At 50.3% G+C, this 26,235-nt stretch overlaps 10 protein-coding genes across 10 annotated transcripts; 4 read left to right on the top strand and 6 right to left on the bottom strand.

Annotated features, from left to right (window-relative positions):
* Nucleotides 1-10: 10 nt before the first annotated feature.
* BO83DRAFT_416710 (tryptophan--tRNA ligase WRS1) lies at nucleotides 11-1,699 on the bottom strand. The gene is made up of 4 exons (XM_025534713.1): nucleotides 1,525-1,699; nucleotides 955-1,452; nucleotides 575-899; nucleotides 11-513 (listed from the first exon to the last, which is right to left on the bottom strand). Exons 1-4 carry the CDS (start codon nucleotides 1,638-1,640, stop codon nucleotides 151-153), a joined length of 1,302 nt encoding a protein of 433 aa, XP_025388965.1. The 5' UTR covers nucleotides 1,641-1,699; the 3' UTR covers nucleotides 11-150.
* Nucleotides 1,700-2,089: 390 nt separating this feature from the next.
* Nucleotides 2,090-3,441, top strand: BO83DRAFT_359560 (threonine/serine dehydratase). The gene is made up of 2 exons (XM_025529360.1): nucleotides 2,090-2,497; nucleotides 2,553-3,441. The coding sequence occupies exons 1-2, from the start codon at nucleotides 2,161-2,163 to the stop codon at nucleotides 3,347-3,349; spliced, it is 1,134 nt and encodes a 377-aa protein (XP_025388964.1). The 5' UTR covers nucleotides 2,090-2,160; the 3' UTR covers nucleotides 3,350-3,441.
* On the bottom strand, nucleotides 3,426-7,037 carry BO83DRAFT_407745 (uncharacterized protein; the record flags this gene model as incomplete). Its single annotated transcript, XM_025533986.1, has 5 exons — nucleotides 6,633-7,037; nucleotides 5,805-6,568; nucleotides 5,508-5,591; nucleotides 5,195-5,440; nucleotides 3,426-4,718 (listed from the first exon to the last, which is right to left on the bottom strand). The coding sequence occupies exons 1-5, from the start codon at nucleotides 6,901-6,903 to the stop codon at nucleotides 3,426-3,428; spliced, it is 2,658 nt and encodes an 885-aa protein (XP_025388963.1). The 5' UTR covers nucleotides 6,904-7,037.
* Nucleotides 7,038-7,383: 346 nt separating this feature from the next.
* Nucleotides 7,384-7,960, top strand: BO83DRAFT_426453 (cytochrome c oxidase subunit VIIa; the record flags this gene model as incomplete). Its single annotated transcript, XM_025535282.1, has 4 exons — nucleotides 7,384-7,410; nucleotides 7,514-7,556; nucleotides 7,739-7,774; nucleotides 7,881-7,960. 4 exons carry the CDS (start codon nucleotides 7,384-7,386, stop codon nucleotides 7,958-7,960), a joined length of 186 nt encoding a protein of 61 aa, XP_025388962.1.
* A 453-nt stretch (nucleotides 7,961-8,413) lies between these two features.
* BO83DRAFT_377913 (NEDD8-conjugating protein UBC12) lies at nucleotides 8,414-9,797 on the bottom strand. The gene is made up of 4 exons (XM_025531117.1): nucleotides 9,460-9,797; nucleotides 9,310-9,400; nucleotides 8,901-9,190; nucleotides 8,414-8,819 (listed from the first exon to the last, which is right to left on the bottom strand). The coding sequence occupies exons 1-4, from the start codon at nucleotides 9,460-9,462 to the stop codon at nucleotides 8,667-8,669; spliced, it is 537 nt and encodes a 178-aa protein (XP_025388961.1). The 5' UTR covers nucleotides 9,463-9,797; the 3' UTR covers nucleotides 8,414-8,666.
* A 114-nt stretch (nucleotides 9,798-9,911) lies between these two features.
* On the bottom strand, nucleotides 9,912-13,705 carry chsG (chitin synthase class III). The gene is made up of 6 exons (XM_025531116.1): nucleotides 13,291-13,705; nucleotides 12,724-13,207; nucleotides 12,297-12,658; nucleotides 11,399-12,245; nucleotides 10,504-11,333; nucleotides 9,912-10,435 (listed from the first exon to the last, which is right to left on the bottom strand). Exons 1-6 carry the CDS (start codon nucleotides 13,375-13,377, stop codon nucleotides 10,298-10,300), a joined length of 2,748 nt encoding a protein of 915 aa, XP_025388960.1. The 5' UTR covers nucleotides 13,378-13,705; the 3' UTR covers nucleotides 9,912-10,297.
* A 2,041-nt stretch (nucleotides 13,706-15,746) lies between these two features.
* On the top strand, nucleotides 15,747-16,285 carry BO83DRAFT_377910 (uncharacterized protein). Its single transcript, XM_025531115.1, has one exon. The coding sequence runs from the start codon at nucleotides 15,776-15,778 to the stop codon at nucleotides 15,980-15,982; it is 207 nt and encodes a 68-aa protein (XP_025388959.1). The 5' UTR covers nucleotides 15,747-15,775; the 3' UTR covers nucleotides 15,983-16,285.
* A 4,518-nt stretch (nucleotides 16,286-20,803) lies between these two features.
* Nucleotides 20,804-21,269, bottom strand: BO83DRAFT_377909 (uncharacterized protein). Its single transcript, XM_025531114.1, has one exon. It carries the CDS (start codon nucleotides 21,243-21,245, stop codon nucleotides 20,991-20,993), a length of 255 nt encoding a protein of 84 aa, XP_025388958.1. The 5' UTR covers nucleotides 21,246-21,269; the 3' UTR covers nucleotides 20,804-20,990.
* Nucleotides 21,270-22,222: 953 nt separating this feature from the next.
* Nucleotides 22,223-23,586, top strand: BO83DRAFT_388179 (uncharacterized protein; the record flags this gene model as incomplete). Its single annotated transcript, XM_025532750.1, has 2 exons — nucleotides 22,223-22,259; nucleotides 22,316-23,586. 2 exons carry the CDS (start codon nucleotides 22,223-22,225, stop codon nucleotides 23,584-23,586), a joined length of 1,308 nt encoding a protein of 435 aa, XP_025388957.1.
* Nucleotides 23,587-24,017: 431 nt separating this feature from the next.
* On the bottom strand, nucleotides 24,018-26,109 carry BO83DRAFT_398253 (Zn(II)2Cys6 transcription factor domain-containing protein; the record flags this gene model as incomplete). The annotated part of the gene is made up of 4 exons (XM_025533239.1): nucleotides 24,018-25,049; nucleotides 25,109-25,300; nucleotides 25,357-25,891; nucleotides 26,036-26,109. 4 exons carry the CDS (start codon nucleotides 26,107-26,109, stop codon nucleotides 24,018-24,020), a joined length of 1,833 nt encoding a protein of 610 aa, XP_025388956.1.
* Nucleotides 26,110-26,235: the final 126 nt, after the last annotated feature.

Here is a 26,235-nt window from a genome sequence, read left to right as displayed (position 1 = left end):
CTATACACAATGCAACCGAACACCAAATCTATTTATTTCAACGCTTTCATGTCTTCGCTTGGATATTAGACAACGGTATATGAATCTAACCCCAGCATCATAAATCCAATCCTGCAGCCAGCCACTCACTCCACAGTCGAGGTTCACTAGTCACGCGCTTTCCTTCTTAGTGCGGATGGCAGGGGCCGGGGCCGGGACGGGGTTGGGGTTGCCCTTCCACTCCAGCTTGCGGGGCTTCATGTACGCCGCCAGCACCTCGTCGGTGACTTCCTTTCTCTTCTCTTGGAACGCAGCAACATACTGCTGCAGCACCTCGATGGTCATCTTCTTGAGCTCACCAGTCAGGAGCTCACCGCTCTTGTAGTTCTTGTAGATCTCTTCCAGCTTGGCGTCGTCCTCCTCGAAGTAGGTAAGGTAGACGTAGGAAACGTCGACGTCGGGGTTTCCACCCAGACGGCGGTGGTCCTCGATGCTGACTTGGCCACCGCTGAAGGCGTACTTGTTGATCTTGGTCTGGATTGTGCGTGATCTGTTAGTATGCAGAAAGCATATTCGTTGGGGTTAGCACGCTTACCTTGATCTGCTTGGGAGTGTCGGTCATGAAGATGGCCGAGTTGGGGTCGGAGGAGGACATCTTGCCGCCTGCTCCTTGCAGGGCAGTAAGGAACTTGGAGTGGATCAAGGCGGGCTTGGGGGAGGGGAAACGCATGCGGTGGGCGTTGTCACGGAGCAGACGGAAGTAGGGATCCTGGTCGATACCCATAGGGATCAAGCACTGGATGTTGGCAATCTCCTGGGTACGCTCGGTGGAGGGCTCGTCCTTCCAAATCTCAGGGTAGGAGGTAGCGAAAGCGGCGACACACTGAAGGGAGGGGAAGAAGATGCGACCGATGTTGGTGCTGCGAGTTATTAGTCTCCCGATGAAGTTTATAGGGAATGGGTAGATCAACATACCTCTCGTTGAAGCCGAACGCACCACGGACTTGGTTGAAAGTGACCAGCTTTCCGAACTCCCAGGCGTTCATGAGGAAGTGGTTGCTAACATACTTCAAGTCACTGTAAATGAAGGTCTTCTTGAGATCGAATCCCAGGGCAATAATGTCCTTGGCGTTCTCCATGGCGAAGTGCATGGCATCCTCGAACGTTATGCTATCCTTGAACAAAGCCTTCTCGTCGTCCGTAAGCATGAAGACCAAGGGAACGTCGAAAACATCCTGCAGCCACTTGGTGAACTGCAGGGGTATGGTGTGACCCAGATGCAGACTGCCGGTACTGGGACCGCGACCGGTGTAGAGGAAGAAAGGCTCGCCACGCTCGTAGAGGGTCAGGATGCGGTCGAAGTCACGGTGACTGAAGAACAGGCCGCGTCGGAGCCAGCGATGCGGCTTGTGTCCGGTCACCTTCTCGAAGCGCTCAAGGAGCTTGTCGTCGATGATGGAGGTGTTCCATTTCCTGTAATTGCAGGTGGTTAGCGGGTTGTTGCGTGGATTGCAATGAGCGCTTCAATGGCGGGGTAACACATACCGACAGATGGCCTCATAGTTGATGGCGACCACCTCTCCGTTCTCGTCGCGGGCACCCTCCACGGACCAAGGATTGATATCCTGTTCTTGCGCGGTGTGCGACTGCTCCTCGGCCATGTTTGCAATCTGTTCAAGGACTGTGGAGGGGGTTTGGAAAGGAAGCGCAACGAGGGAAGTTGAGTCAGGGAGCCACGAGATGAATCTATTCAGTCTTTCTTTTGCCCCTCCTGCCCTTGCCCGATTCGGCCACAGTCACGTGGCGGGGAAGATGCGGCATGACAGCGCGCTAGTCCTAATCAGGTATTGTTGCTATCGGAGTGAAATGACTGTCCAACATATGCCGCGCAATAGAGATGATATTTCTGCAAATTAACTTCACTTCAATTTGACCTCAGCCTTAGCTGATGTTCTGCAATCACAAGTCCTTGCATTTTTCCAGTTTCGACTGTGTTGGCGCAATGCGGGGGTCCGATGGCGGAGATATATCCCCAGCGCCGACTCGGATGCCGCTTATCACCCGGCCTTTTTCCCCTCTGCCCTTATTCTCCGCAACTCTATCATACTATTATACCACTGAGTCATCGAAATCAGTACTCTACCATTGGAAGTCAGTCTATAGACAATCAAGTCTTTCAGAATGGCTGACCCTACCGTGCTCGTGCAATCTTTGACCCCTTCAGCTATTCATGATGCCTACTCCCTCATCCAACCCTATGTGCACCGCACGCCTCTCCTCACTTGCCAAACCCTCAACACCATTGCCTCGGCGCCGCAATCTCCGGAGGCATTGACCGGCACCTCCTTTGAGGGCCAAGCTCCTGCCAATCCCAAGTTCCGCTTCTTCTTTAAATGCGAGAACTACCAACGGATAGGTGCCTTCAAGGCCCGAGGAGCCTTCCATGCTCTGTTACGACTCATCACCGAACGGGGGAAGGAGGATGTACAGAAACGGGGTGTTATCACCCACAGCTCTGGTAGGCCTAAACATACTCTTGAATGAAGCGACACATTATTAATCGATTCGTGTAGGAAACCACGCTCAAGCTCTCGCTCTCGCCGCCGCCACTCTTGGTGTTCCCGCCTACATTATCATGCCTAGTATTAGCACACCCTCCAAGATTGCCGGGACGCGCTCCCACGGTGCAGAGGTCATTTTCAGTGGCTCAACGAGCGTCGAGCGCGAAGCTGTCGTCGCTGATGTGCAGGCCAAGACCGGTGCCATTCTGATCCCGCCCTATGATGACTTCAATATCATCTGCGGCCAGGGTACTACGGCTCTCGAGCTTGAGGAGCAGTACAGGGAACTGCTGGCCGAGAAGCCCCACCTGAGCATCCGCCAGGGTTCCAAGGCTCTCGATGCTGTCTTCACACCCATCGGCGGAGGCGGTCTCAATTCCGGTGTTGCAACCTTCTTCTCGGACAAGACAACCAAAGTATTTGGTGCGGAACCCAGTTTCGAGGGCGCAGACGACTGCCGGCGTGGACTGGACGCCGGGGAGCGGGTTCCGGCAGTGTCGACACTGACCATCGCGGACGGCTTGCGGACACCGGTTGGCTTGTTGAATTGGGAGGTGATCTCGAACCGGAACAAGGTCGCTGGCGTATATGCTGTGACAGAGGAGCAGATCAAGGCGGCAATGCGTCTGGTCCTAGAACGCATGAAGGTAGTGGTGGAGCCAAGCGCTGTGGTGGGTTTGGCCGTTTGCCTGTATAACGAGGAGTTCCGTCGACTGGTCGAGAAGGAGGCTCCTGAGGGTTGGGATGTGGGCATCGTGTTCAGCGGTGGAAACACCACAGTTGAGGCCATCGGAAAGCTGTTCAGTTAAGAAAGCATGATGAATCGGTCTGGGGCCACTGTCTGAAACACATCTGTACAGTGTACATAGCTAGATGAGAATTGTATCAACCGATATCAACCCCATCTCTTCCTATGTGAAAGGCGAATTTGCCGCCATTATTTTGTTTCAAGCCCTCAAGGACCCTACGAGGCCATTCATCACGTCTCCATTCATTTACCCATGCGGAAAACCTTCCGCGACTGACAACTTCCTGTCGACGAGGGGCACCGCGCTGCGCATTTTGCGCAGTCATGGTTGGCGGAAAGGGACGAACCGAATCACGTTGAACAACAACTCGTAGAGTTGGGAACCGACCCCAAGGAGCTGGCAGATCGGACCCAAAAGAAGGCGCCTTTGGCACAGAGGGGCGTGGGTTATACAAGTCGTAAGGTCCTGACGGCGTATACGCTGAGTTACCACCACGAGCACCGTGGAATCTTCCTTGAATAGTGGTGGTGTAAACCACCATACAACCTAAAAGACGCTGTAATCTTTTTAGTTCCGCCACAAAGGCAGCATATAGCTCTGAAATCTGGAACCGTTGCTTCCATTTACGCTCATGCTCCGACTCAGCATCGACCCGCCCGATATCTTCCACTCGAGCGATTTCGTCTTGCAATCTATCCTGCCAGAAGAACGCATTGGCACTATCCAGGTAGATAGTGTGCACAGGTCTGGTGGAGGACAAATGGCGAGATAAGTCAAGAATGTAGGTATCCAGGTTTTGAAGTGTAGCAAGGAGAGCAGCCGATGATTGTGGACGGAAGACATGGACATGTTGCAGACTGGCGACAAGCAGAGTTTCAATATCCTCGTTATCAGATTCAGATGACATTCCAGATAATTCCTGAGCTAGTGCGTCAGTTCTGGCCTTAACAACTCCTCTGACCACTGATTTCAGCCGCTCAGCATCAAATCGACCGTCCGTGTCAATGAATATCACTGCCGATTCATGCCCACCGAGCGGGACGCCTTTGAACACGGATGGTAAGATGGCGACTGCAGCGAGATAGTACAGGAGATGCGACTTTCCAGCTGCAGACAGCTTGCTAGAGATCTCCAGGACTGGTTCTGTGCGGTTGATGTTCAACATCGGCAAACTATGCATGCCCACATGCTCATCGTTGATAAGTTCGCCTTGAGCCGGGAGCTCACCCTCAGTGCCATAAAACTCTGCTCCCTGGGCATACTCAGAATGATCATGTTGCAGATCCCCTCCCAGATGTATGTTCTGTGCAGCAGGGGCGGGCGTTGTGAAAATACCCATGAGATCATCAAGCACCTGGACGCCCAGTCGGGCCCTCAAGGCATCACTATCACCAATCCCATGTGATAGGTTTCTTAGGTCGTGCAGAAGCTTCTCATGTTAGCATCCATTCAGCAAGTTTTCCGGAAAGTATCCACAACGAAAAATAAGGCTATAATGCAGAACCATGCAGTAAACCGAAACACCGACGCATACATACCTCGTCAAGTCTCTCCTCATACACCTCACCAAGAAGCTCTCCCCCAAAGTTAGCAGCCATTTGACACAATTGCAATATCTACAAATGTGACAAAGCTCGACATTGTCCAGTGAAATAGAGTGTAAGTAGTGGTTGACTCCGACCCTCTCTAGGAGTTGATAGAATCACAAAACCACCGCGGGCTGACCCGTTGTGACGATAACCTGGTAAGGATGGATCGCGGCGCCGGCGAACGCGAACGCTTCCGCTCCATCCACTTTTCTTCCTTTCCCCAGTACCACCGGTCTTGCTCGTTATTATTCCCAGCTGCAGAGGAATTGTTCAAGCCACCAGACTTAGTGAACATTATTCAGAAGCACAACAAGACAGATTTATCACCATGGCTCCTCTTGTCCCTGTTTTTTCCGCCGAGAGCCTTCCAGACCATGTCAACATCGTCACCAAGAACTTTCAAGAGAAGCGTCGCAAAGGCGGCCCTGTCGAGCTGGAGAAATGCAAACTGCTGGAGATGGTCCAATACTCGTGCAATCCGCCTCAAGAGGGTATTCCTAAGCCGGGTGTGGTGAATTGTAAGCCGATTGTGAGGCTGTTTCGCCGGTGAGTTACCCTTTCGCTATCGGCTCGAGGGATAAGGTTCAATGCTGACAGTTACTTCATGCTAGATGCGCTGGCGGATTAACGGTGGAAACGACTGCTTGGGAGCCGATCCGGATAGCGAAAGAAGAAGCGGAGCGCAAACGTGCTGCGGAGAGCAGCTCAACGGCCTAATGGAAGTCCCCTTTCGATTACATGCATGGCAAGGAGTTGGGTTGGCGTTCATTCTACTGAGACCACAATGGCAGTCAAGGCTATGTGATTAACCAATTGAGTTGCATTATTTGACATCCTGCTCCATGGGTATCTTCTCGGTTATGCTACGATGAAAAAGCTGAACGCCTGACGCCTCTACCTATCCTTACACCTCATGATGCATTCACCCAGCTATCCACCCTCGACATATCGGGGGTATCCTTTGCACTTGATAGCTTGTTTTCCTCCGTTCGTCGGCTCCCAGATGTAGGCGCTCTTCGCCAAAGGTCTCTCTCGCAGTTTATGATAGGAGGCAGCTCTATGTTCAACGCCAGCTTCGAGCGGGAGGCTTTATCTGCACCAGCTCCCGAGTCGATCTCCATGGGGCCAGCAGAGTCTGGGCCCGTCCCGGGCTTCTGTATCTTCTTTGCGAGGGCTCTAACAGTCTTCTCAAACATTCCGTCCATACTCTCTGCTCGTCGTCCCCATTGCTTCTTATCCCGGACCGATGAGCCAGAATTATTGTCTTTGAACGCCGCACGGGCCAACTTGCGCAGCGCCTCCTCGCCATGCCGACCATCCTCCGTTGCTCGCTCTCGAATGACGCGCGGATCTTGCTCTCGTTCCGTGAAAACCGGTGTGTGACGATACGTGTGTTTACTAGGAAAATCGGGGAAATGTTTCGGGATATGGGCGTTGTGAACGCGATCGTCTTCGCCGCTGAGCTGTGGCCCTAAGGTGGGCAAAGTCTTAAACGAGTCCTCTTCCGGCGGAGGACTTGGTAGAAGAGTGGGGATAGGTTCGATGTTTGGATGGCGTTTCACGTGCGGAAGGAGGTCGCTGACCGGCACGGACTGTCTTTTCAAGGCATATTCGAAATCTTGTGGGATGGGATGTATGCGCCGGCTGGAAAGCATCGCTTGGCGCACATATGAGGCGAATCTCAGCAGATCTAGAGACCAAATCCATCAATATCATTGAACGATTCCCTCTGAGACCTAGGTTTCCCAACGTACATTCCTCCGTTACCCTGCGAAAGGCGTCCAGCGCTGCAGGGTCGGCGATATCAAATCCGCATTCTTGTAGATATTGTCCAATAGATCGGTTGAGGACATGGTCGATGCAGGCCTCGTCGACAATTGCGGGTTCCGGCAACGCTGGGGCGACCGGACTTTGTAGGCGATGATGATGGTGATAAGGGCGTTTCGTTCGTTTTACATCAGGAGCATCTGGACCTTCTGGTGCGGAGGAAGAGGATCGTTTGACAGTGGGTTCCGAGGAGACCATGGCGCCGGTGGTCTTGATGGATGGATGGGGAGAGATCCAGAAACGGCGCCAAACACAAGAACCGCGTGAGGTCACGTGTGTGTATGCCTCAGGCAGACATCACTACAGCCCCAGTCACTGAGCCTCAATGCTCGATTAGGACTTGATAATACAGAACTACAATAGCAATATTTAGACAATTTAAACCAAAATACATAGTCCCATAATTATACCTCCTCATAAGTCGCGTCATAGTTTGGATATCAATAGCCCGTTCGCAGCAGCAACCCACTATCAAAAGTCAGGCCACTCACAGCCGTCGCTTACTACACGCCGGCCCGGAAAGCTTCACCTCGACTTTCACTCTCGACATCACCGCTCGCTTTCCCTCTCCTCTCCTCTCCTCTCCGCAACACCCCACCACCACCCCAGCAGGTCAATCCTTGCGCGAATCACCTCTACCCGTTCCTCAGATCTGTCTGAAGACACTAATATCTCACAATGGCCTCCGTTGCTCCTATCACCGGCGTACGTCCACCCTTCTCCTACCCAACTCACCCGGGACCACATCCACAACCCCCATGACCTCCCCCAGATTTGGAACCCTACAGGCTAACATTTTGCACTTTAGATGCTCCGCCGCACTCTGGTCCTTGACCTGAGCACCGCTTTCGGTGAGTCCGCCTACGACCCCGCGCTTCCATTGACCCGAGATGTCTTCATATGATTTCCTTCCTACCCATATATTCGAATTGCATACAAGCATTATTACATCGACATCCGCCCCCGCGCGCAAAATACCATACCGGGCCCCGACCCAGAAGGACAATTGACTAACTGAATGATTACTTCGCAGGTTTCGGTACCACTTTCGGCTACCTCTGGTGGTACGGTACGTATACGACAGACCTTCCTTTATTAATCCCTCCTCCCTTCCCTACCAGCAAACCACATCCCAGAGGTAATTTAACAGCCACTAACGATAAACCACTATACAGGCTTCCACCTCCCCCGCGTCCGCGCCCGTGACGACTACTACACCCGCCTCGAGGCCGAGCGCGCTGCTGCCCAGCAGTAAATTCGCATCGGCTACGCAAATGCATTCGACTTCGCGCGTTGATTGGGGGGCGCTCCCAAAGTACCTCGTTAATAATGCCAAATGGAACCGGGATGCGTCAGCTACGTGATTTGGGGGAAGTGGATGTGGGGAATGTGTAGCTGATAGGATGTGATTGATATTGTTTTTGTTGTCTGGTATATTGCGTGGGTTTGGGGTTGGATTTCCGGTTGATGGTGCGGGTTGAATGTCTTTGTGCTTGTGTGTGTGTGGAATTGAAAGAATAGAAGAAGGGAAGAAAGAAGAGAACGTTTCCTCGAGTGCTTTTTTTGTCTGTTGTATATACGCTTGTACTCATACATGCGGTTGTTTGGGACTGTCTGGTTGGTTGTTCTTGTGTTCGTCGTAGGGAGGGAGATAAAGTGGTTTGTAGGTTGTAGTGAGGGTCAGTATTGTACATGTTACTAGGCAGCATTTGATAAAAATGTGTTCATTTCTTTCATTCATAAGCAGGGAATCTATCCAGTCGCTAATTAATCCAAGTGGAAATGTAGGCCATGCACGTAAAACTCCCCTAATCAACACACAAACACGGACACATGCACACACGCACACACAGCATCCACCACCACCACCATTATACCCCATGCCCAACAGGAAAGAGCAACCAACTGATATCAACTACTACCTACCAACCACACAAGGGCAGGCTAGGCTGGTCCACCATTCACCGCATAACGCGCTCATACTGTATCCCCCTCACACTACCACCACCCATCGATGTCCTAACATTGCGCTTGAACGCCTCCCGGTTCTGTCTCAGATCATCGGCGGCCTCCTTATTCAGCGGATCGGAAGCATTCGGCTCGAGGAAGAGGAACTAAACACAGCGTAGAAGATTAACACTCCACACCCCTCACAAGATAACAATCATGGAAGAAAGGGAGAAAACAGAACCTACCTGCATCCCCACAATAACCGCATTCAAATTCAACACGGGCTTCCAATCCTCCCTCAGAATATTCAGACACACATTTCCCTCAAGATCAATATTCGGATGGTAGATCTTCTGCGTACACTTGACCTTTGGCGGATCATGCGGGAAGTTCTGATTGACCGTGAAGTTGAAGTGGAAAGCGCCACCCTTGTACATGCCCTCGTCCGGCTCGATAGTGAGAGTGAAGTTTAGAATGTCGTCTGGGTTCGGGAAGGACATTTTCATTGTACTTCCGAGGGTAAGTTCTTGCAAGTCTGTCTCATATTCCGATTTTCATGTTAGTGCAATGTCCTGGTGGGTATTGTTTGAGAGTGTAGCAGGGTAGGTAGGTAGGTAGGTAGGTAGGTAGGTAGGTAGGTAGGGACATTCAGACCTCGTTGCACGCGCAGCTGAGCGGCGGTAACCTTCTTCTTCTTTTTACCGGCAGCTCCTTCGGCATTTTCAGCTTGCTGCTGCTGTTGTTTCTGTTTGAGAGGGTGTTAGTGAGGTGGAAAGAGTTGGATGGGAGTCAGTCGCGACGTACCATAGACCATATCTTCAACATCGTGGCTGAGATCTTGCGGGCTCGCGATCACCTGTGTGTGGGTTTGGTAGGATATGGAATTATTTGTAGAGATCTGGGTCTAGGGATTGTGGTATGGATCGCTATCCTAGAATCTTCGTAGTTGTTGAGTGGGTGAAGAGGGGAGGAATGGCTGCGGGGTGCTTTCGTTGGTCGGTACAACTAATCTCCACTTCAGCGTAGAGGGAACGATGGCAAGACAGGAGAAGCCAGTCCTTTATCTCAACGTAGAGAGGTGGCAGGCCACGACAGAAGATAGGTGTTTGTATTAATGCGTGTAGAAAGACAACAGAGTGATTATCAGAGACAGGTGATAGCCGGACTGCCGCAGAGAGCGGGCGGCGGCCTGACGCCATGGGCCACCCATTGCACCACCGCCTGCCCGTACCAGTTGCCACTCAGGATGCCCATATCCGCGGTCTTTTACATTCTCTCTTCCGATCGTTCAATATTTGGCCCTGCGACTTCTTGTTATTATGAGGATTTCATTTCGAACATTATCTGTGGGAATCCCCGCGTAAAACAGTCAACCGATCGCCTTCCACGCCCTTGAATACATCCCATTTCTAATGCGCTAAGAGTCTACAAAACATTGTCGTGCCTGCAGTCCCTATGAAATGTGCAAATCCATAACCTGAAACAAAACACGGCCGAACCTGGGAAACAAAGAATAAACATCGTATGTAGAATACAAAATTGCGACAAAAATGTGCCAAGAATAACTCCACGAGGCCTCTGCCGGCCATGAGCAAAGCACCCCTCATTGACAACTTTTCGTTCATTATGCTGCACACCTTCTCTAGCGGCGGGCGAAGCAACACATCACACCGGTCTTACCCAGGAACCAGCAAGCTCCGATGAAGCGGAATAGCGCGACAACGGCGTTGGACCACAGTAGAGCCTGGAAGAAACGTGATGTGCGATCGGTGGCAGAGTTCTGCATGAAGCCGTTAGTTTCGTCTTTTGGAACAGCGGGAGTCTGTTTACTGCAGAAGATATACATACCGTGAAGCCAAACTTATCCACACCATCGCTGGTGATGCAAACAGCCATCAGAGCGTTACTGAAGATCCAGAATGTTACCAGTCTCGTACGGAAGCTCTTGTAGGAGTCATCCAAACTCTTCTCATCCTTCTCTTCGGGAGCCACATAGGGTGTCAAAGCACGCTTCACCGTAGCTTCAAACTGGCTGTCAATATCGGCTTGAGGCTTGTCAATTTCCTCAATGACAGTTTCCTTGCCTCCTTCCTTGGTTGTCTTCGCGGAGGGAAGAGCATCCGCCTTATCAGAACCCTTGGTACCCCAGGACACGTCGTGCCAGTTGCTGAAGGCATACACGTTGAGGATGTTGATGTAAGAAGACTGCACGGCCATGTACTGAGGGAAGGAGGTGAACATGTGCCACGGGTCCATGTACATGAACGAAGCGACGAAGTACAGACCGAAAGTGGCAGCAAGCGCGATGATAATGATACCGGCACCGGTCGACCCGAAGAACGAACCAAGAAACGCACCAACACCGTGCGTGGTGTCGAAGTCCATCGGAGCGCTGCCGCTGAAAGCGCGGACTACCAGGTAAAGTGCATCGACGACAACGTAGAGTTGAATGATACCGAAAACAACGAAAGATGCGAGGTACGAGAACCGAGAACCCTTGGGGCGGTTACCCAAAGCCAGAATGAACTGGAGGAGCAGGAAACCGAGGTATGCATATTTGACGATGGTGTTGACGATGGGAGTTGCCGTCTTGCCAAAGGGGAAACCAGTGTGACCGTTGCTAGCGCTAGGAGTACCGACCAGGTCCATGATGACCGATGTTGTAAGCCAGTAGGAAGCTGGTTGCTAAAGTCAGTCAAGTCCTCAAGTTTGTGCAATAGCCGAATGGAACCACTAAACGTACCCAGAGAGAACCATGTAAGAATCGTCGAGAAAGTGTTGTACAGCATCTGAATATGAAGGAAGAACATCCGAATGATGTTGTGGCCACTCTTGTACATACGTCCGAAGTGCATGAGCGAATAGATACCGGCTGCGAAGGATCCGTTCAACCAACGACGACGCTGCGAGATGAACTCCGCAGCACCTTCAGGCACGTCAGTTTCACCCTTCGAGGCTTTAACATACGACAGATGCCACTTGGAGCCAGCCTTAGCAACCAGCTCGAAACACAAGATACGGTCCTCGGCCAAGAACATGTTCTTCTTGAAAATGTTCATACCCTCGATACCCTTCTTACCCAGCTGTTTGGAGAGAGTATGATCACCATGGAAATACTGCTCCAATGGACGACCCATGATTGCACGGAATCGGTATGCGGAGAAAGCACCAGGCAACACACTGACATAACCGAAAGAACTCTCCAACGGCTTGTCCAGAATGTTACTGATCTTGTATTCGAAATTCTGGGCTGCCACGAGAGGGTTGACCAGGTTTCTCCAACCCTTACCCAACATGGCGTGAATTTCACCGCAAGCGCCTCCGAGATCCTTATCGTTGTAGAAGGCCTCCCACAGGGCCAGAAGTGACTTGTGTCCAGGCTTGGTACCAGCATCGAGAAGAATGCAGACCTCGGGGTTCAGGATACGGCCGAAAGCATTGAAAAGCCATCTATGAGAGTTGATCTTTTTGCTGTTCTTCTGCTTCAAACAGAACATCATCTGAACTGGGGGTAGCGTGCTGGGGCCGTCATCTGTCGGGCGAATGAGCTGCTGGTTGGGGGTAACGGATAGTTGCGTCGTGTATTCGAACTATCAGGTGTTAGCAATCTCCACATGTATATATTTTCGGGTTGCGCATACGATGTGGGCAACGGTTTCCTTTCCATCAACATCACGCTTCATGACGCCATCCTGGTAAATACCAACGGTGGCCAAGACATCCAGCACATCCTTGTCACAGGGGTCGATACCATCGAAAACCAGGCAGACCACAATCTTTTGCCAGGCCGGCCCACCCTTGTTCCAGAACTCGGACTTCTTCAAGTTCACAATGTCACGGATGTTTTGCATGACACCATGGAGCGTACGGGCTGTGAGAGTCTTGTCTTCGTTGTAATACGTGATAGCAATCAACAACTCGGTGTGTCTGTTGTACATGGCAGGACGAAGGTTGTAGCCATTGTGAAGGGTAAACTCATTAGGATCACATGTGGCCGCGGTGTCTATACCAAGGAGAATTCTCCATTAGTTCCGAGAAGCTGCATGATTGGGCCCTGCGGTAACTTACATCGCATGTGTGTGAATTCTTCGCTTCCGCCCTCCAGGTCGTTCCTATACTTTGCCTGGATTGCATTTTGGATAGCACTAGGCACCGGGTAGTCAACACTCAGGACTGAGCCCTGCACAAGCTTGACCTTTCTGGTAGCGTAGCGGCGCAGACCACCACCGCCGGCACCACTACCTGCACCTCCAGGGGCTTGTCTCTGGCGCCAAGCCTCTGTTGACGAGGTTTCGCTACGAGCATAGGGCGAAGCAACACGGCCGGGGACGCCAAAGGCAGCCGCGGGGTTCTCTCCAGACTGTGCAGAGTAAACAGAGCCACCTGCACTGTAGGGATCATGATAACCCGCATCGGCAGCATATGTCTCGGTCAAGCTGTATCCAGAGGTGGGCCGAGCCGGGGACAGATTGCGCTGCTGGGGGTCATCAAAGGGACCTGTGAACGGGCCCGTTTGGCTCGATAGCAATCCTCTAGACGCTTCTTCTTCATACTAGAGATCATCCAGGATTCCATGTTAGTTGATCGTTTCGTCCAGGCGCGAATGCCACACGGCCACTAGAAATGAAAACTTACGTTGTTTCCAGCCGGTAAATCCTGGAGTCGATGACCACCGTCATCGTAGCCGGGAGGCGAGTGATTACCAGTGCCTTGGTAGGCCATGGTTGATGAACGAGATTAAAATCGTAATATGTGTGAACTGAATTCGGACGCTCAAGCAAAGCCCCGTGGGAACAGAATGCAAGGATGGTGCAAGAAGCAATGAGGCGTGAGGGTATCAGGGAAACAAGGAGCAAGGAGTGCACCGACTGAGGAAGTCAGACAACGGAGCAAGTAAATAAAGCGGGTAACCACCCGGAGTGGAGGGAGCAGACAAACAAGCGCTCAAATGGCCGGGGATGCGCCAGAGGGTAGAAACGAGCGAAGGGGGAACGAACAGTTGAAAGGAAAACTGGTCGAAGGGCGCGAGCAACAGCAGGAACGTGAAAAAGCCGCCAGGGCTGAGCAGAGGTACCTTGCGATCGCAGGTGATGGATAAGGGAAGAAGCTCGGGAAGCCCGTCTGACCGTGGCGGACAAGAAGAGTTGGCGTTTTGGTGAAAGGGTTTCCCAAAACAAAGCTGGGAGGGGCAGGAGGAGGATGAGAAGGGAAAGAAAGAGGAAGAGAGAAGTGAGACTGGGCGGGATGGGGATGGACGAGAAGGTCTCAGGATAGAAAAGGGTAAAAAAGAAAAAATTAGGAAGAGAAGGGAAGAAAAGGGAAAAATGGCCCAGAAAGGCACGACAAGCTGAGAGCGACAGCTTTCCTTTCAAATGGTAATGGTCAAGGGTCGCCCTGGCGGTTTTTTTTTGGGGTTGGCAGTGTTCGAGACGGGGGTGGAAAGTCTTGGGGGTGGGTGTGGGTAATTGGATTCCTAACCAAAAGGCTGCATACACTTGAGATCTCCCTGCGATCACGGCGGATACCGATGATGGCTGCTGGCTTACTAGTCGATCAAATACTAATTATTGTTACTTGTCTGTCTCTCATGTCTTACTTGTTGTCCTTTGATCTACCACCTGAAAAAGTGAAGATGAGAAGAGTATTCCTAACAATTCACAGGTTCTTGTTCTGTCCATTCACAAAATAAAAGAAAAGGAAATTCAGACACGCCTTGTTGGGGGAGGAATGAATTGCTGGGCTGTTTGGCCATTTCCTCTTTGGTATCCCCTCATATTTTCTTCTTTTGACCGCAAGGTTGGGCAGGCTATTGCCCACGGATCGTCTCCTGCATCATATTCTTCCATCTTTCCTTCCAGACTCTTTCTCCTACTTACTTACTGTGGACAGAGCGAGCAGAGCCACTCGTAGTAATTTTCCCTGTCAATACATAACGCCCCTGACTGTTACAAGTTGAGGGCATTGTTCTGCTCCCCTCCTTGGCCCTTTGCTCCGCACTTCCAATGTTATGTATTTAAAATTATCAAGGGTCTGAACCCTGATTACGGGCCAGTGGATATGGACCCTGGTCCACTTGAGTTTCTTTACTTTACCGCATTACCCTGAAAACACAACCTTTCCCGTCCCGTATTGTCATCGTATCCCTGCCAGGTACCATGTAAATACCCTTCCTTAGTCGGTGGCTGTGTGTGGCATGGCGGTCAAGTACCTCGTACAAAGTCTACACCGTGTTCTATCGAGGATTCCGATGGATATCATTCTTGCTACCCATGGCACTTCTTGCATTGCTATCACGTCCTGCTCGTATCATGCAGTGGGTTATCAGACGCGTGCTGCAATAACTTCCAACAATTGGTAATAATGATGTCGAAGCATAACATAAGGTGGCTTGACGATAGGGAGTTGAGATAACTTCCAAGGTCCTGTTGGCCTCGAAAGTATGGACATTCCACATCCCTCGCCAGCATAACTGGACCACCTACAACAAACAACATCAGCCACCAATAGTCAGCAATGGACGGGCCCTAAATCTTCAGCTTGAATTTCCCCTTCCCGGTAAGATCATAGATTCCGCTTACCTACTGTAGAGTGCTGTCATTGATCTTACCTAGTAGATTGCTTGTTGCCAAATACGAAACATCGCCCCCAAAAAGTGCCCCCAAACTGGCCCCCGGGCATACTGTAGTGCTAGCTGCCCGTCTGTCTGCCATAGTAACCAGTAGTCAAAAGTGACCTATCGGAGATCGGAGAACTAATTGCGGCTGGTATTGGAGAGGTTTGGTATCGCCGAATTACAGAACATACGGCGAATGTTTCAGGGGGCGGGGCTCACCCAGAAAGGTCTAAACTCCCTAAAACTCCCCAGCCAAATATAGGCTTGTGGGGAACTCAAGACTCCCTTCACTAGGGGCCTCAAGACCGTGTTTATCAGCCGTTGGTCAATCAGGAGCCACCCAGCGACGCTAGCCTGGAATCCTTAATTTTGCCAAGGTCACACTGGATCATTGAAAGACAGTCAAAGCCCAATAAGCGGTTGGAGGGGTCATGCTCACTGGTCAGCCGCGGTTTCAAAGCGGCTGGCAATTGTTGAGAGTAGTGCTGATATTAGGTAATGGCCAGCATGTCCACACACTCTCACATCCTTTTTCTTTTTTCTCTTGGTTTGGTTTTTTCTTCTTCTTTTGCAAGCCATCATTTGATGCCACTGGTCAGCTCTCTGCCATGGTCAATGATCATCACTGCCACAGAAAGCTATGGCGCTCAGGGGACTAAACCCTCATCGGGGTTAGCTTCAAGCTCTCTATATCCTATCTTTAGCACCCGGTGACAACACAGTCGCCCTTGTCCCGTAAAAAGCGAGTCAGACATTGTGGCACCCTCCAAAGGCGCGACAAAGTCACCCAGAATTTCCCTGCCTCGCAAATCGGCTACCCTGAAGCCCTGGACTGGCAGAATTTGCCTCTTATTTGGCGATATTTTGAGTAGCACACGAACGGCGGCAATACCGGTTCTCTTACATCAGGAAAGTCGCCACGCTGGAAGGTCGTCGGGTAGTTCCGCTTTGTATGAACCTTGGAATGTTTCTTACTTCACGGGTTACAACCGATATTACAAACTGTGGTCACTCCATCCGCCGGGCTGTTGTAACCTAATCAAATGAATACGATAAGATTGCAACGCAGTATTGCCGTGGCTTAAATCAGTAATAAACAAGTAGCAAAATATCTTCATCAAAAACTTCCAGGATCGTTTTCCTATCTATGCTTAGTATATGCGTAGTCTGTGCTCACATAATTAATTCTCCGAACACTGAGTTGTCCCGCAGTCCACATACAGGCAGCGAGGAGAGTTGCTTGATGCAAGATCACATGTACGCGATAGGCTCAGATCTTTACACATGTGAAAGCCAAGCAAATGCATGTACTAAGTAGAATGTGCGTCGTGAAGGGCATCCATTGCGGCAGTATATACATGGTAGTTATCCCACTGCAGCCACTGGGTCCATTTACTAGCGGCGGGATATATATAGAGCAAGACCCTCGGTACCGCTACTATCACTTAGTCCCAAAGGCTAAGCGCAGAAGCATTCACTATTGGCCGCTTTGTCTCGGGAATGAGAGACAGATCGTCAGCGGCTACTGAGAACTAAGTAACGACTTCGGTTGAGAGTAAGACATAAAGCGGTGTATTAAGTTGAATACGGAGATCCTTTCAACTAGATGATAGCACCGTCGACACGGAAACTCAGGGGTGGAACAATTAGCCACAGAAAGGGAAGTACATGAAAAGAAGACCCATACAGGAGAAGTATGCACATACGGGCGCAGTCTCGGGCTGTTCTGATCGTGCATGACTCGTGCGAAAGTTCTATGCATGTACCCTTTTGCATGCTTCGGGCACTGCTGGATATGCGCGTTGCGGTGGATGCGCTGTGGAATATGCTTGTTTGTACGGAGTACTAAAAGGGTTGCTGTTGTTTTTTCAGATCATTGTATTATGGGTCCGCAGCTAACCAATACGTCCTTGAGGATTTTTTGAAACAGCGACACCTTTCTCTATTAGTAGTAATAATAGATGAATTTCATTGAAGTGCTCAGTATTATATATTATAGCTGGTGCAGAAGTTACCATACTATCGTTCATCCATTCATGCAGAAATAAACATTCAATGTTAGCCATTAAATACTAGAGTACGGCTACTATAAGAATCTATAAATTAGCAGTTGCCACAATTTCTTATTTGTATATTTCATCAACCTCAATCGCAGATAAATTGGATAGTAGCTCTTGTTTACTGCATGGCTCAATCCAGTTTGATCAATTTCTTGGCAGTAATGTGAACCTCTCCTACTACACAACCACGAGCACAGGCTAGCCTTTATTTTCGGGTATTTTTTGACGCCGCAGAGACTGGCTTGCCCTCTCCTTCCATAGTCAGAAATGGATATCAAAAAGTTACTGCCGCGAGTATTTCGTCAATGTTAGAGTTGCTATCCCTTGCCAGTACGTTCGAAGCGGAGGCACATAGTACTCCTACTATCTTACCATGATAGAGATGGATCGCCAATTTCGAGCTTTCTGGGTCGGATCCGTACCTATCTACCTCGAAGAGAAGATTCCAGGAGGTGAAAGGCCATGGGCAAGGCCAGATAAGTGAAAGATCCGGTGAAGTGCCTGTTTACGGGAGAAGTTTTAATATCATTCAAGATATAATCAGGTGAAGCCTTACATCTTTTTAGACTATATAATCTCTCTGCAGCGCCATCATCAGCCGCCTTCCAACATCTCAATATATCCCACATCCAGCCTATAAAAGCCAGAGGTCCCAGATCTCACTTCTTTCATCAACATGATACCAACTCATACTTTTAGGTAGTATGAGGAATCGGATAACTTTACCGATATCTTGATCGAGCACTTATTAGCGAGATATCGTAGAACTTCTTTTATATTACACAAAGCTTGACCGTCAGCAAGATACTCGTAAACATACTGTAACAGGAGGTCGCTAGGTCTTCAGACGAGCTGAGCAACCACATATTACTGAAGGAAATTGACAACGAGGTCGAATACCAGTCATCTCGCCTTTCACAAATAGGGTGCTGGGGCCCAGATAATATATTCATCATCAATGTATGGGAAAAAAATACTCTAAAAGACATGGTACAACAACACGAAACGCACCTGCACCTGCCGCACAGCAGTAGCACATAACAACTATGGACGATCCTTAGTACTCACATCAACACAAGGGCATCTGCAATCAAATACTACTCCTCGGCGACACCCTGATCAACTGCAGCGGGCATACCGCACCTTCCTCATTCGTCGATTAGTTGCATTACATCTTCTACGAGACCCTAGATAGTTACAATTGATCATCATCTGCTTTGCCTACGTTTGTTCCTCCTACGTCCGATTAGAGATAGATTCTAGAGACCCGTTCGCTCCAGTACGGAGCATCAACCGAGTCATTGACCTTGCCGGCTGCCCGTCGATCCTGCATGCGGCAAGGATGGAACGAGATTGACGGGGAGGATGATGCTCCATGATACACCCCTCTCGCTGATGTCGCCGAAATGCATGAGAGCCCTGTGCGAGGGAGGCCATCGGGCACGCTCGATCTCACCATCAATTCCTTCTTTTTCTAGTTCTCGTCGTGGTCGCGAACGTTAGTTTTCAGGTCATCCCTGGATTGTGGTTGGATTGAACGCAATAATACTTCAAATGTTACATGAGGGCAGGCTTTCAACAATACCTTGATGATATTTATGTCTGTAGCACTATATACTGAAGGAGGTATACTGTATGCAAGAGCACACATTATCATCGAATAATCTGTTTTAATGACTATAAATCTTCATATATCTATATTTGGCTAGCACCTGTGTCATCTTCAACAAGATAAAACTTAACTACGTAGCCTTCTTCATCAGACGCTTAGTAAGTCTTATTTGAAGAATTCATGCAGATGTCAGACGAAAGGCTTATCCATAAGGGGCCGAAGAACAGACGGATGAGTACTACTGTATTACGCTAATCACTATATATATCCAAATGATAGTTATCTCGCATAAGAGACTGCCATATTTTGATACTCAGTAGTAGGATGTTTTTACATAGACTAAATATACTGGTGGCTTCCGAGCCTACATATAATACTCTCCTGATGTATCTCAGCAACGATCTTTTCACAGATGTTGAGTCCGATGATGGAATCTACGGCATCTGTCTTAGTAAAGCTTCTGGTACGTCTACTGCTAGTAATTACCAAAAAAGGGTTGGATTGACATCCAGGGGAAGATGACGCTTTGTCCATCTCAGGGCCAAATCATGCCATCTGACCAGTCAGAGGCACAAAATTTGCATTCAGGGGAAGGCCCCAAAGATGACCGTGGCCCCCCCTTGAACCAGCCAACAACCGGGGTATGTGAGTAAGAATGTAAATAATGTGCAGAAATCAATTTATTCTTCATATTGGATAGTCCAGTCAATGTCTGGTGGAGGCTATCGAATGGTTGACTGTTGGACGATGGCAAGCTAAGCTAAGCACATGCCAAGAGAAAAAGGGAGAGGGAGAGGAATTGACACAATTGAAATGTCAATCTGTCAAATCAATAATATGCATATGGTTTGACAGCCTATGGAGAAAGCACAGATCTATTGAAGACTCGGCATGAATATTGATTAATTTCATATCCACCAGATAATATGGGACTGGGGGCCATCGGGACCCAACTCCGGATTATACCAGTATGGCAGCAGATGCAGAGTGAGTATTGCTGTGTATACAAAGTATGGTTGACCCTGAGGCTGGAATTTCACGATAGGCCCTTCATGTTATTTCATGTTATTGTCATTAAGCTTCTAGCCCACATCATGTAAATCTCTGCCAAAAGTTGAAGAAAATAACGGTCAGTGGTGGCATGGACTGGTTCTGTCGGGATCGAGACCGGATGACGCGTGGCTTGAGCCATTCAAACCCGCTCATTAGCGTTCTGGTCGTTCTCATTACAGTAGGCTTGTCGAACATGTGTTCATTCAGATTTTAGTGATTAGTCGACTATCTACGTACTCCTGTATGGATAATAATCACACCCAACTGTAATACTACTATGGTTGACTATTGGGGCTGGCTGACAAGTCTCACCATGGGACCTGACATCTGGTGCTATGGCAAAGGCCAAGTCCTTCAACGGTCGGCTGTTTGCGGGAAAGACAGACTAGCCCAAGTGCCGGTGACAAAGGAATAGGCGAGTCCAATGGTGGAAAGAGGAAGAAGAAGAAGCAGAATGGGCATCTAATCTCGATTAATGAGTTAATCAAATGGATCATCTCGTCTGCCGTGCCTGAGGCTGCGGGTGGGTGTGTAGCGGCCTCATGATTCGACCAGACATCCCGTGTTAATTTCCGGGCGAAGGAATCCAACGTGGGCTGGAGGTTCGAGACCATCCAGTTCAGGCACGGCCGGCCGTGCCTGGCACACATCCAGAGAATGGTTGGTTGCACTTGAGACACCCGATGTAAGGAATCATGGGGCATGATGGGAACCCTCCTCCACCGTTCCGTATATGCCAGGGGAGGGTGGTTTATGTGGTAGACTAGGCATCTTTGTTGCAGCAGCGCACAGAGGCATGTAGCCATGTACATCCAGTAGGCGACCGACCTGTTCATCTTCCCCCCTTCTCTCTGCACGGTCGGCTGGATAGGATTTTCCATTGTCCCCTCTTCAAGAATAATTCCCCAATAGTTTGATCAATCTTCCTTCCGGAGGGGGGGATGCTAGTAGGTCAAGTTTCTCGCAGAATTCGCTATAGTCGGTCAATATCCCGGCACTATTCCCGGACTACTAAGTCTCCTATTGACAATGGCTGGTGTGCCGCTTGCTGGTCGGGGTTAATTGCGTTCGTTCCACGCCATGGAGCAGTGATCCGGCCTGTGCGATGGGCTGGAAGAAGACGGGAAGACAAACATGTAGATAGATGGGCTAGACTTTTTGATGTGGTTCTTTCGTTGATGCTGAGTGGTGAGGGGAGATGAAGATGAGGGTCAACCCATCTTTTGGGAGGAACCAACATTGGATAGTCCATAGATAGACTGAAGGAAGATGAATAGAATGGGGATTGACTTGGTTCCCCTCCCCTGCGTGAACTGTGGCAGTAAGTGGCAGGAGTGAGTGGGCATAAGCATCACAGCCCAGCACTAAACCCAACCGAGTCAGGCCTTCGCCCTCTCCGCGTCTCCCGCCCACCACCCCCTTCCACTTCCACACACCCACACCCACCACCACCACCACTTTCAGTCGTTTGTCTGCTTACTTCCTCGTTCCCTTTTCGGTTTGTTCGAATTCCTATTATTATCGGTCATTTCTTTCTTTCGACTTTTCACTCATTTACTTCTGCTTCTGCTTCTTCTTCTACTTCCTCCCTCTCTCTCTTCCCTTTCGATCCTTTTGCTCCTTTCTCTTCCCTTTTCGGCCATCAACTCGTTCTCCCCCTCGTCCTCCTCTCACCAACCCCCGGACATACCGCCTTCCTCTCCTCCTGTCATCTCGATCTCCCCTGAATCCATTTGTCCCTGCGGTGGTTCTGTACCTGGCAGCCACCAACGCGTGTTTCTCCGACGTCAACCCCAGCGACCTATCAAATATCAACTGCCACTGGGGTTGAATTGTCCATCGCACTGACTGATCAAAACGCCCGACTGGGAGAATCATCTACCGCCTCACCTCAACGGAGATCCACCTTAGATCGCATACTATGACCGTTGTTGCCTACCGTCCGCCGACCGACTTCCCTACCACCGACATCCGTTCGCTTGTCTAAAATCACCCATCCTCCTTTTGATGACCTCGTAACCACCCTCACGACTTGACGTCCGTTGAGAACCCACACTCTTTTACCAGCTTTACTACATTCTGCACGTTCGCTTTGCCGTTGATCGGCCTGCCACTCTTTTCTCGCCCATTTGAAGCAGCAGCGTTTTATCACGACCCAACCTTATACCTCCTTGATTTCTTATCCCTTCGCCGCGACCCATTTTTCGAACTCACATCTTACCTTTCATCATGTCTTTCCATATTCCCGATACATCCTCCCCCAATGGTATGTCTTCTACCTGGTCTGGTTCACACTCCGAATACTGACATGATGTGTTGAAGTCTTGTACGCCCGCTCCCTTCTGTCCTTCAGAAGTTGTGTGTCATGTCCCTCGACATCGCCGTCTTGCCCGACCTGCGACGATGGCTATACATGTACGATGACTAGTCAGTCATGTTCTGCGTGTGCCAGCACCCAATGTGTCAAGTCCCCAACGTCTAGCGACAGCTCCAGTAGTTCAAACAACTCGGGTGGAGGAGGCAGCGACGCCGGAGCGATTGCGGGAGGAGTCATTGGTGGTGTTGCATTTATTGCGATTGTGACTTTCCTCGTGTGGTGGTTCTTTATCCGGAAGAAGCGCCAGGAACAGGCAGCCAGTGTGGCAGAAAAGGCCAGCACATTCAATGACGCCCGACAGTCGAGAAAATCGACCCATTCGATCGCATCTACCGTCCTAACTCGCGCCTCCAATGTCATTCAAATCGCGTATATTCCCGGTGTTACCAACCGTTCGCCTCCAGAAACCCCAGGCCACCTCGTGCCGCCTGTTCCTCCGTTGCCCGGTGCCCACCCGGATCAGCACTTCTTCATGCCTGGCGATCTCCGCGACTCCACATGGTCGGAAATGTCGAACGAACGCCGCAGCATCGCTCCAAGTTTGCTGCGCAGCAGTGTGGCCACCACTATCTACCGGAACAATGCCATCGTCAGCCCGATGCCTGCACAACAGGTCATGCGCACACGGGCGGCGGTGGTCAACATCAACGGAGCCGCAGATGCGCCCGCTGTTCCAGCCATCACCCAGGCACAACTCGCCAAGGCAGGTGTCACCACGACTACCAGCAACAGTTCGATTGTCGCACGCACTGTTACCGCCAAACCGGTTATGGTGAGAGGTGCCTCGAAGAAGAAGAACAACAACGCCCCTGCGTCTCCCGCTGTCCAGACCATCGAGGAGCAACCGGAGACAAATAGTGCGGCTGCTTCTAAGTCGCCTAGCACCCAAGAAAAGGAAGAGACGCCTACCTCAGGCTTCGACGAAAACTCCTCGGATGAAGAAGACTCGGCGCCGAAGACTACACCGGCACAGAACACCAACACAACAGAGACAGCTAAGGAGAAGACACAATCACGACCCGCTACCGTGATTGAAGACTCGCCAGCCGTCAGCCAGAGCCCTTTCAAGGATCAACCCGCAGAGACCGATCGCCGAGCGTCTGCCCGAGCGTCATCTTTGCTCGAGACACCCGAAGGTACCCAGTCTAACCGAAGCAGTCGACACCTCCCACCGCGCGTCGAGAGCCCATTCTCTGACGCCAACGAGGTGAAATGATCTGCACGCTCTTTCCTATATGTCTGATTTATCTGCGTTTGAGAACCCTTTCATTTGGATGGCGACAAATGGCGCAAAGTGATTAGCAGTTGGCCCTTTGGGGAGCCCCTACTTTCTTGTATCTATGATTTATGCTTCTTGACCCCTTGGATCCCTATCGGTCTACTAGAATTGCCACGCAGTGGCTTTGAAATCGAACATCTATATATGAAGACTATAACAATTTCACCGGAAGATAAATAAGCCGAAGACAATGGTCGCACGTGGACTGCTGCCCAGCTCTAGCTCCTCACCAAACATCATACTCCCTCCTGAACATGGTATTCTATTACTAGACTTCCACTTCCTAAATTAATAGATAGTTATACTCATCTTAACAACCGCAGGACTCACCCCCAACCCCCACCTCCACCCCTATCCACATCAACATGTCACCCCTCCTCCGCCCCAAAAACCACCATACCCCCGGGCCACCACGGAATATTCACATGCACCCTATCATCCTGGCCAATGGTCAAACAAACCCTCTTGCCCACCAGATCAAACTCCGGATACGCATACGTGAGCCTCGCCTTCTCCGGCACCTCCCAACACCGCGTAATGACCGCCGACCGATACTGCAATTCATTGCCATCCCTCAAGACCATCCCCGTAATAGCCGTAGAATCCCTCGCATAGTCCACACCCCCGGCTGCAAGCGCAACATGCTCTTCGAGTGCGATGACCTTCTCCGCCATGGTGGCACATAATTGGCTACTGAAGACGCCTTCCTGCCGGGAAGAGGAGCGGAGAAGCTCGACGGCTTCGCGCCGGGTGAGAGGGTCACGACATAACGTGGCGGTTGTGTAGAGGGGGGCGATGATGCCGAGGTCGAGGGAGAAGGTGGGATTTAATGTGGTGGTAGTGGGTGATGATGATGATGATGATGATGATGATGATGATGATGATGATGATGATGATGATGATGATGAGGGGCCTGACATCTGCACGACGGATTTCGATAACGAGATGATTTGTTTGAAGATAGGGTTGAATCTATCCCAGATTGTGGAGTCGGAGGAGCCCGAGTTGTATTGTTCGAGCATCATGGTGTATTCGAGACGGTGGATTTGGAGGATTTTGAGCCCGATTTGTTCCTTGGTTGTGAGAGTGGAGCCGCGGGTTTGTTCGAAGTGGTCGAGTGCGGTAGACCATTTGGTTAGGATCGTGGCGTAGTGGTGGATTAGGGGGGCGAGGGATGGGTCTTTAATTGGTGATGGTGATGGCGATGATGATGATGATGGTGTTGAGGGTTGGGTGTCGATAAGGGTGTGGTAGTCGTGTCGGTATGTGCTGCTGTAATGTTCGTAGATGTTGCGGGCTTGGGAGAGGGAGGTGAAGGTTGAGGGGATTTCGACGATGTCGTTGGATGTGCATTTTAATTGGGCTGTGCTGTAGGCTGGGCTGTCTTCGTTGGATCGGGTCTTTTGTGGGATCATTAGTATGTGGGTTATGGTTTAGTATGGGGGAGATGGGGTAGTACCAAGGCATATACTTGGATCTGTAGGCGGATGAGGAGTTTGCGTATTTCATCGATCTCGAGATTCGGTACCGTGGATGGTCTGAGCAGGGGATGGTGGTATGTTCCTGTGCTTGCGTCGTAGGCAACTTCGCCCAGGATCTTCATGCCGCTTCTGATGTGGCTGAGGGCTGCGACGTAGTGGGCGGACATGATCTGAGTGATAGTTAAAATAAATGCGTGTCTACCAGAAGAGTAGTAGAATAACATACCTCGTAGCAGACAAACAGTACGCATGATATAAGACACACGTCCACTGAGAGCGTCGCGCCATGACTACTACTGATCACATACTCGGGCGGCGGACTACCTGAATCCTCGGACGGACGCAAAAGAGCCCGGATGGCCGCAAGGTATTGTTGCAAGGCAAAGGTGTCATGGCTTTTTCGGCTAAACCAAGGCCCTGGGATTTGCTGACCCTTCTCGAAGTTCTCGTGCAGGGCACCCAAGGCGACCAAGGCATGCCACACGGGCTTCTCCTTCTGACTGACTTGCAAGACTGACCGACTCCATAATTCTGAGCCACAGTAACCGGCTAGAGAGAAGACGGTTTTTTCATAGAAGAACTGGAATGATCGGATATCACGCGCCCCTGTGGCATAGCGGAAGCCAGTGAGGGTATGAGAAGGACGTGGAAGGATGGTGGTTGTAAGAGTAAAGGTGAGGTTGGTCGCATAGCCGTCGCATTTGCGGCCTGTGGAAGTGCATCTCCGGCAGCTTGGTCGGGTTTCGTCGCATTTGACGCGCCTTACTGTAGTTGATAAAGAAGATAGTGTGTGGGCGATAACCGTATCTTATTTTCACGGGGGTAGTATCAGACATGACTTACTTCTATGGATGGAATTAGTACTGTATATTTCTTATTGTGAGGGAGACATTGAAGTCACTTACTTGCATGTGGTACACCCTGACTTGGTCCGTGTCCGGTAGACTCTCTGTCGGGGTTTGCCATCGTTTGAGCTCATTGGTAGGTTTGATCAGATTAAGAAGTATGTTCCACTATAGATAGGAGTGCCAAAAGACAAGCCTGCAGAGGGTCAGATGAAAATCACAAGTCGGAATAAAGATGGCGCTATTGCGGAGAAAGGAGA

The sequence above is a fragment of the Aspergillus eucalypticola genome (genome assembly GCF_003184535.1).
Source record: "Aspergillus eucalypticola CBS 122712 chromosome Unknown BO83scaffold_10, whole genome shotgun sequence".
Classification (NCBI taxonomy): domain Eukaryota; kingdom Fungi; phylum Ascomycota; class Eurotiomycetes; order Eurotiales; family Aspergillaceae; genus Aspergillus; species Aspergillus eucalypticola.
This window is presented reverse-complemented; position numbering and strand designations above follow the sequence as displayed.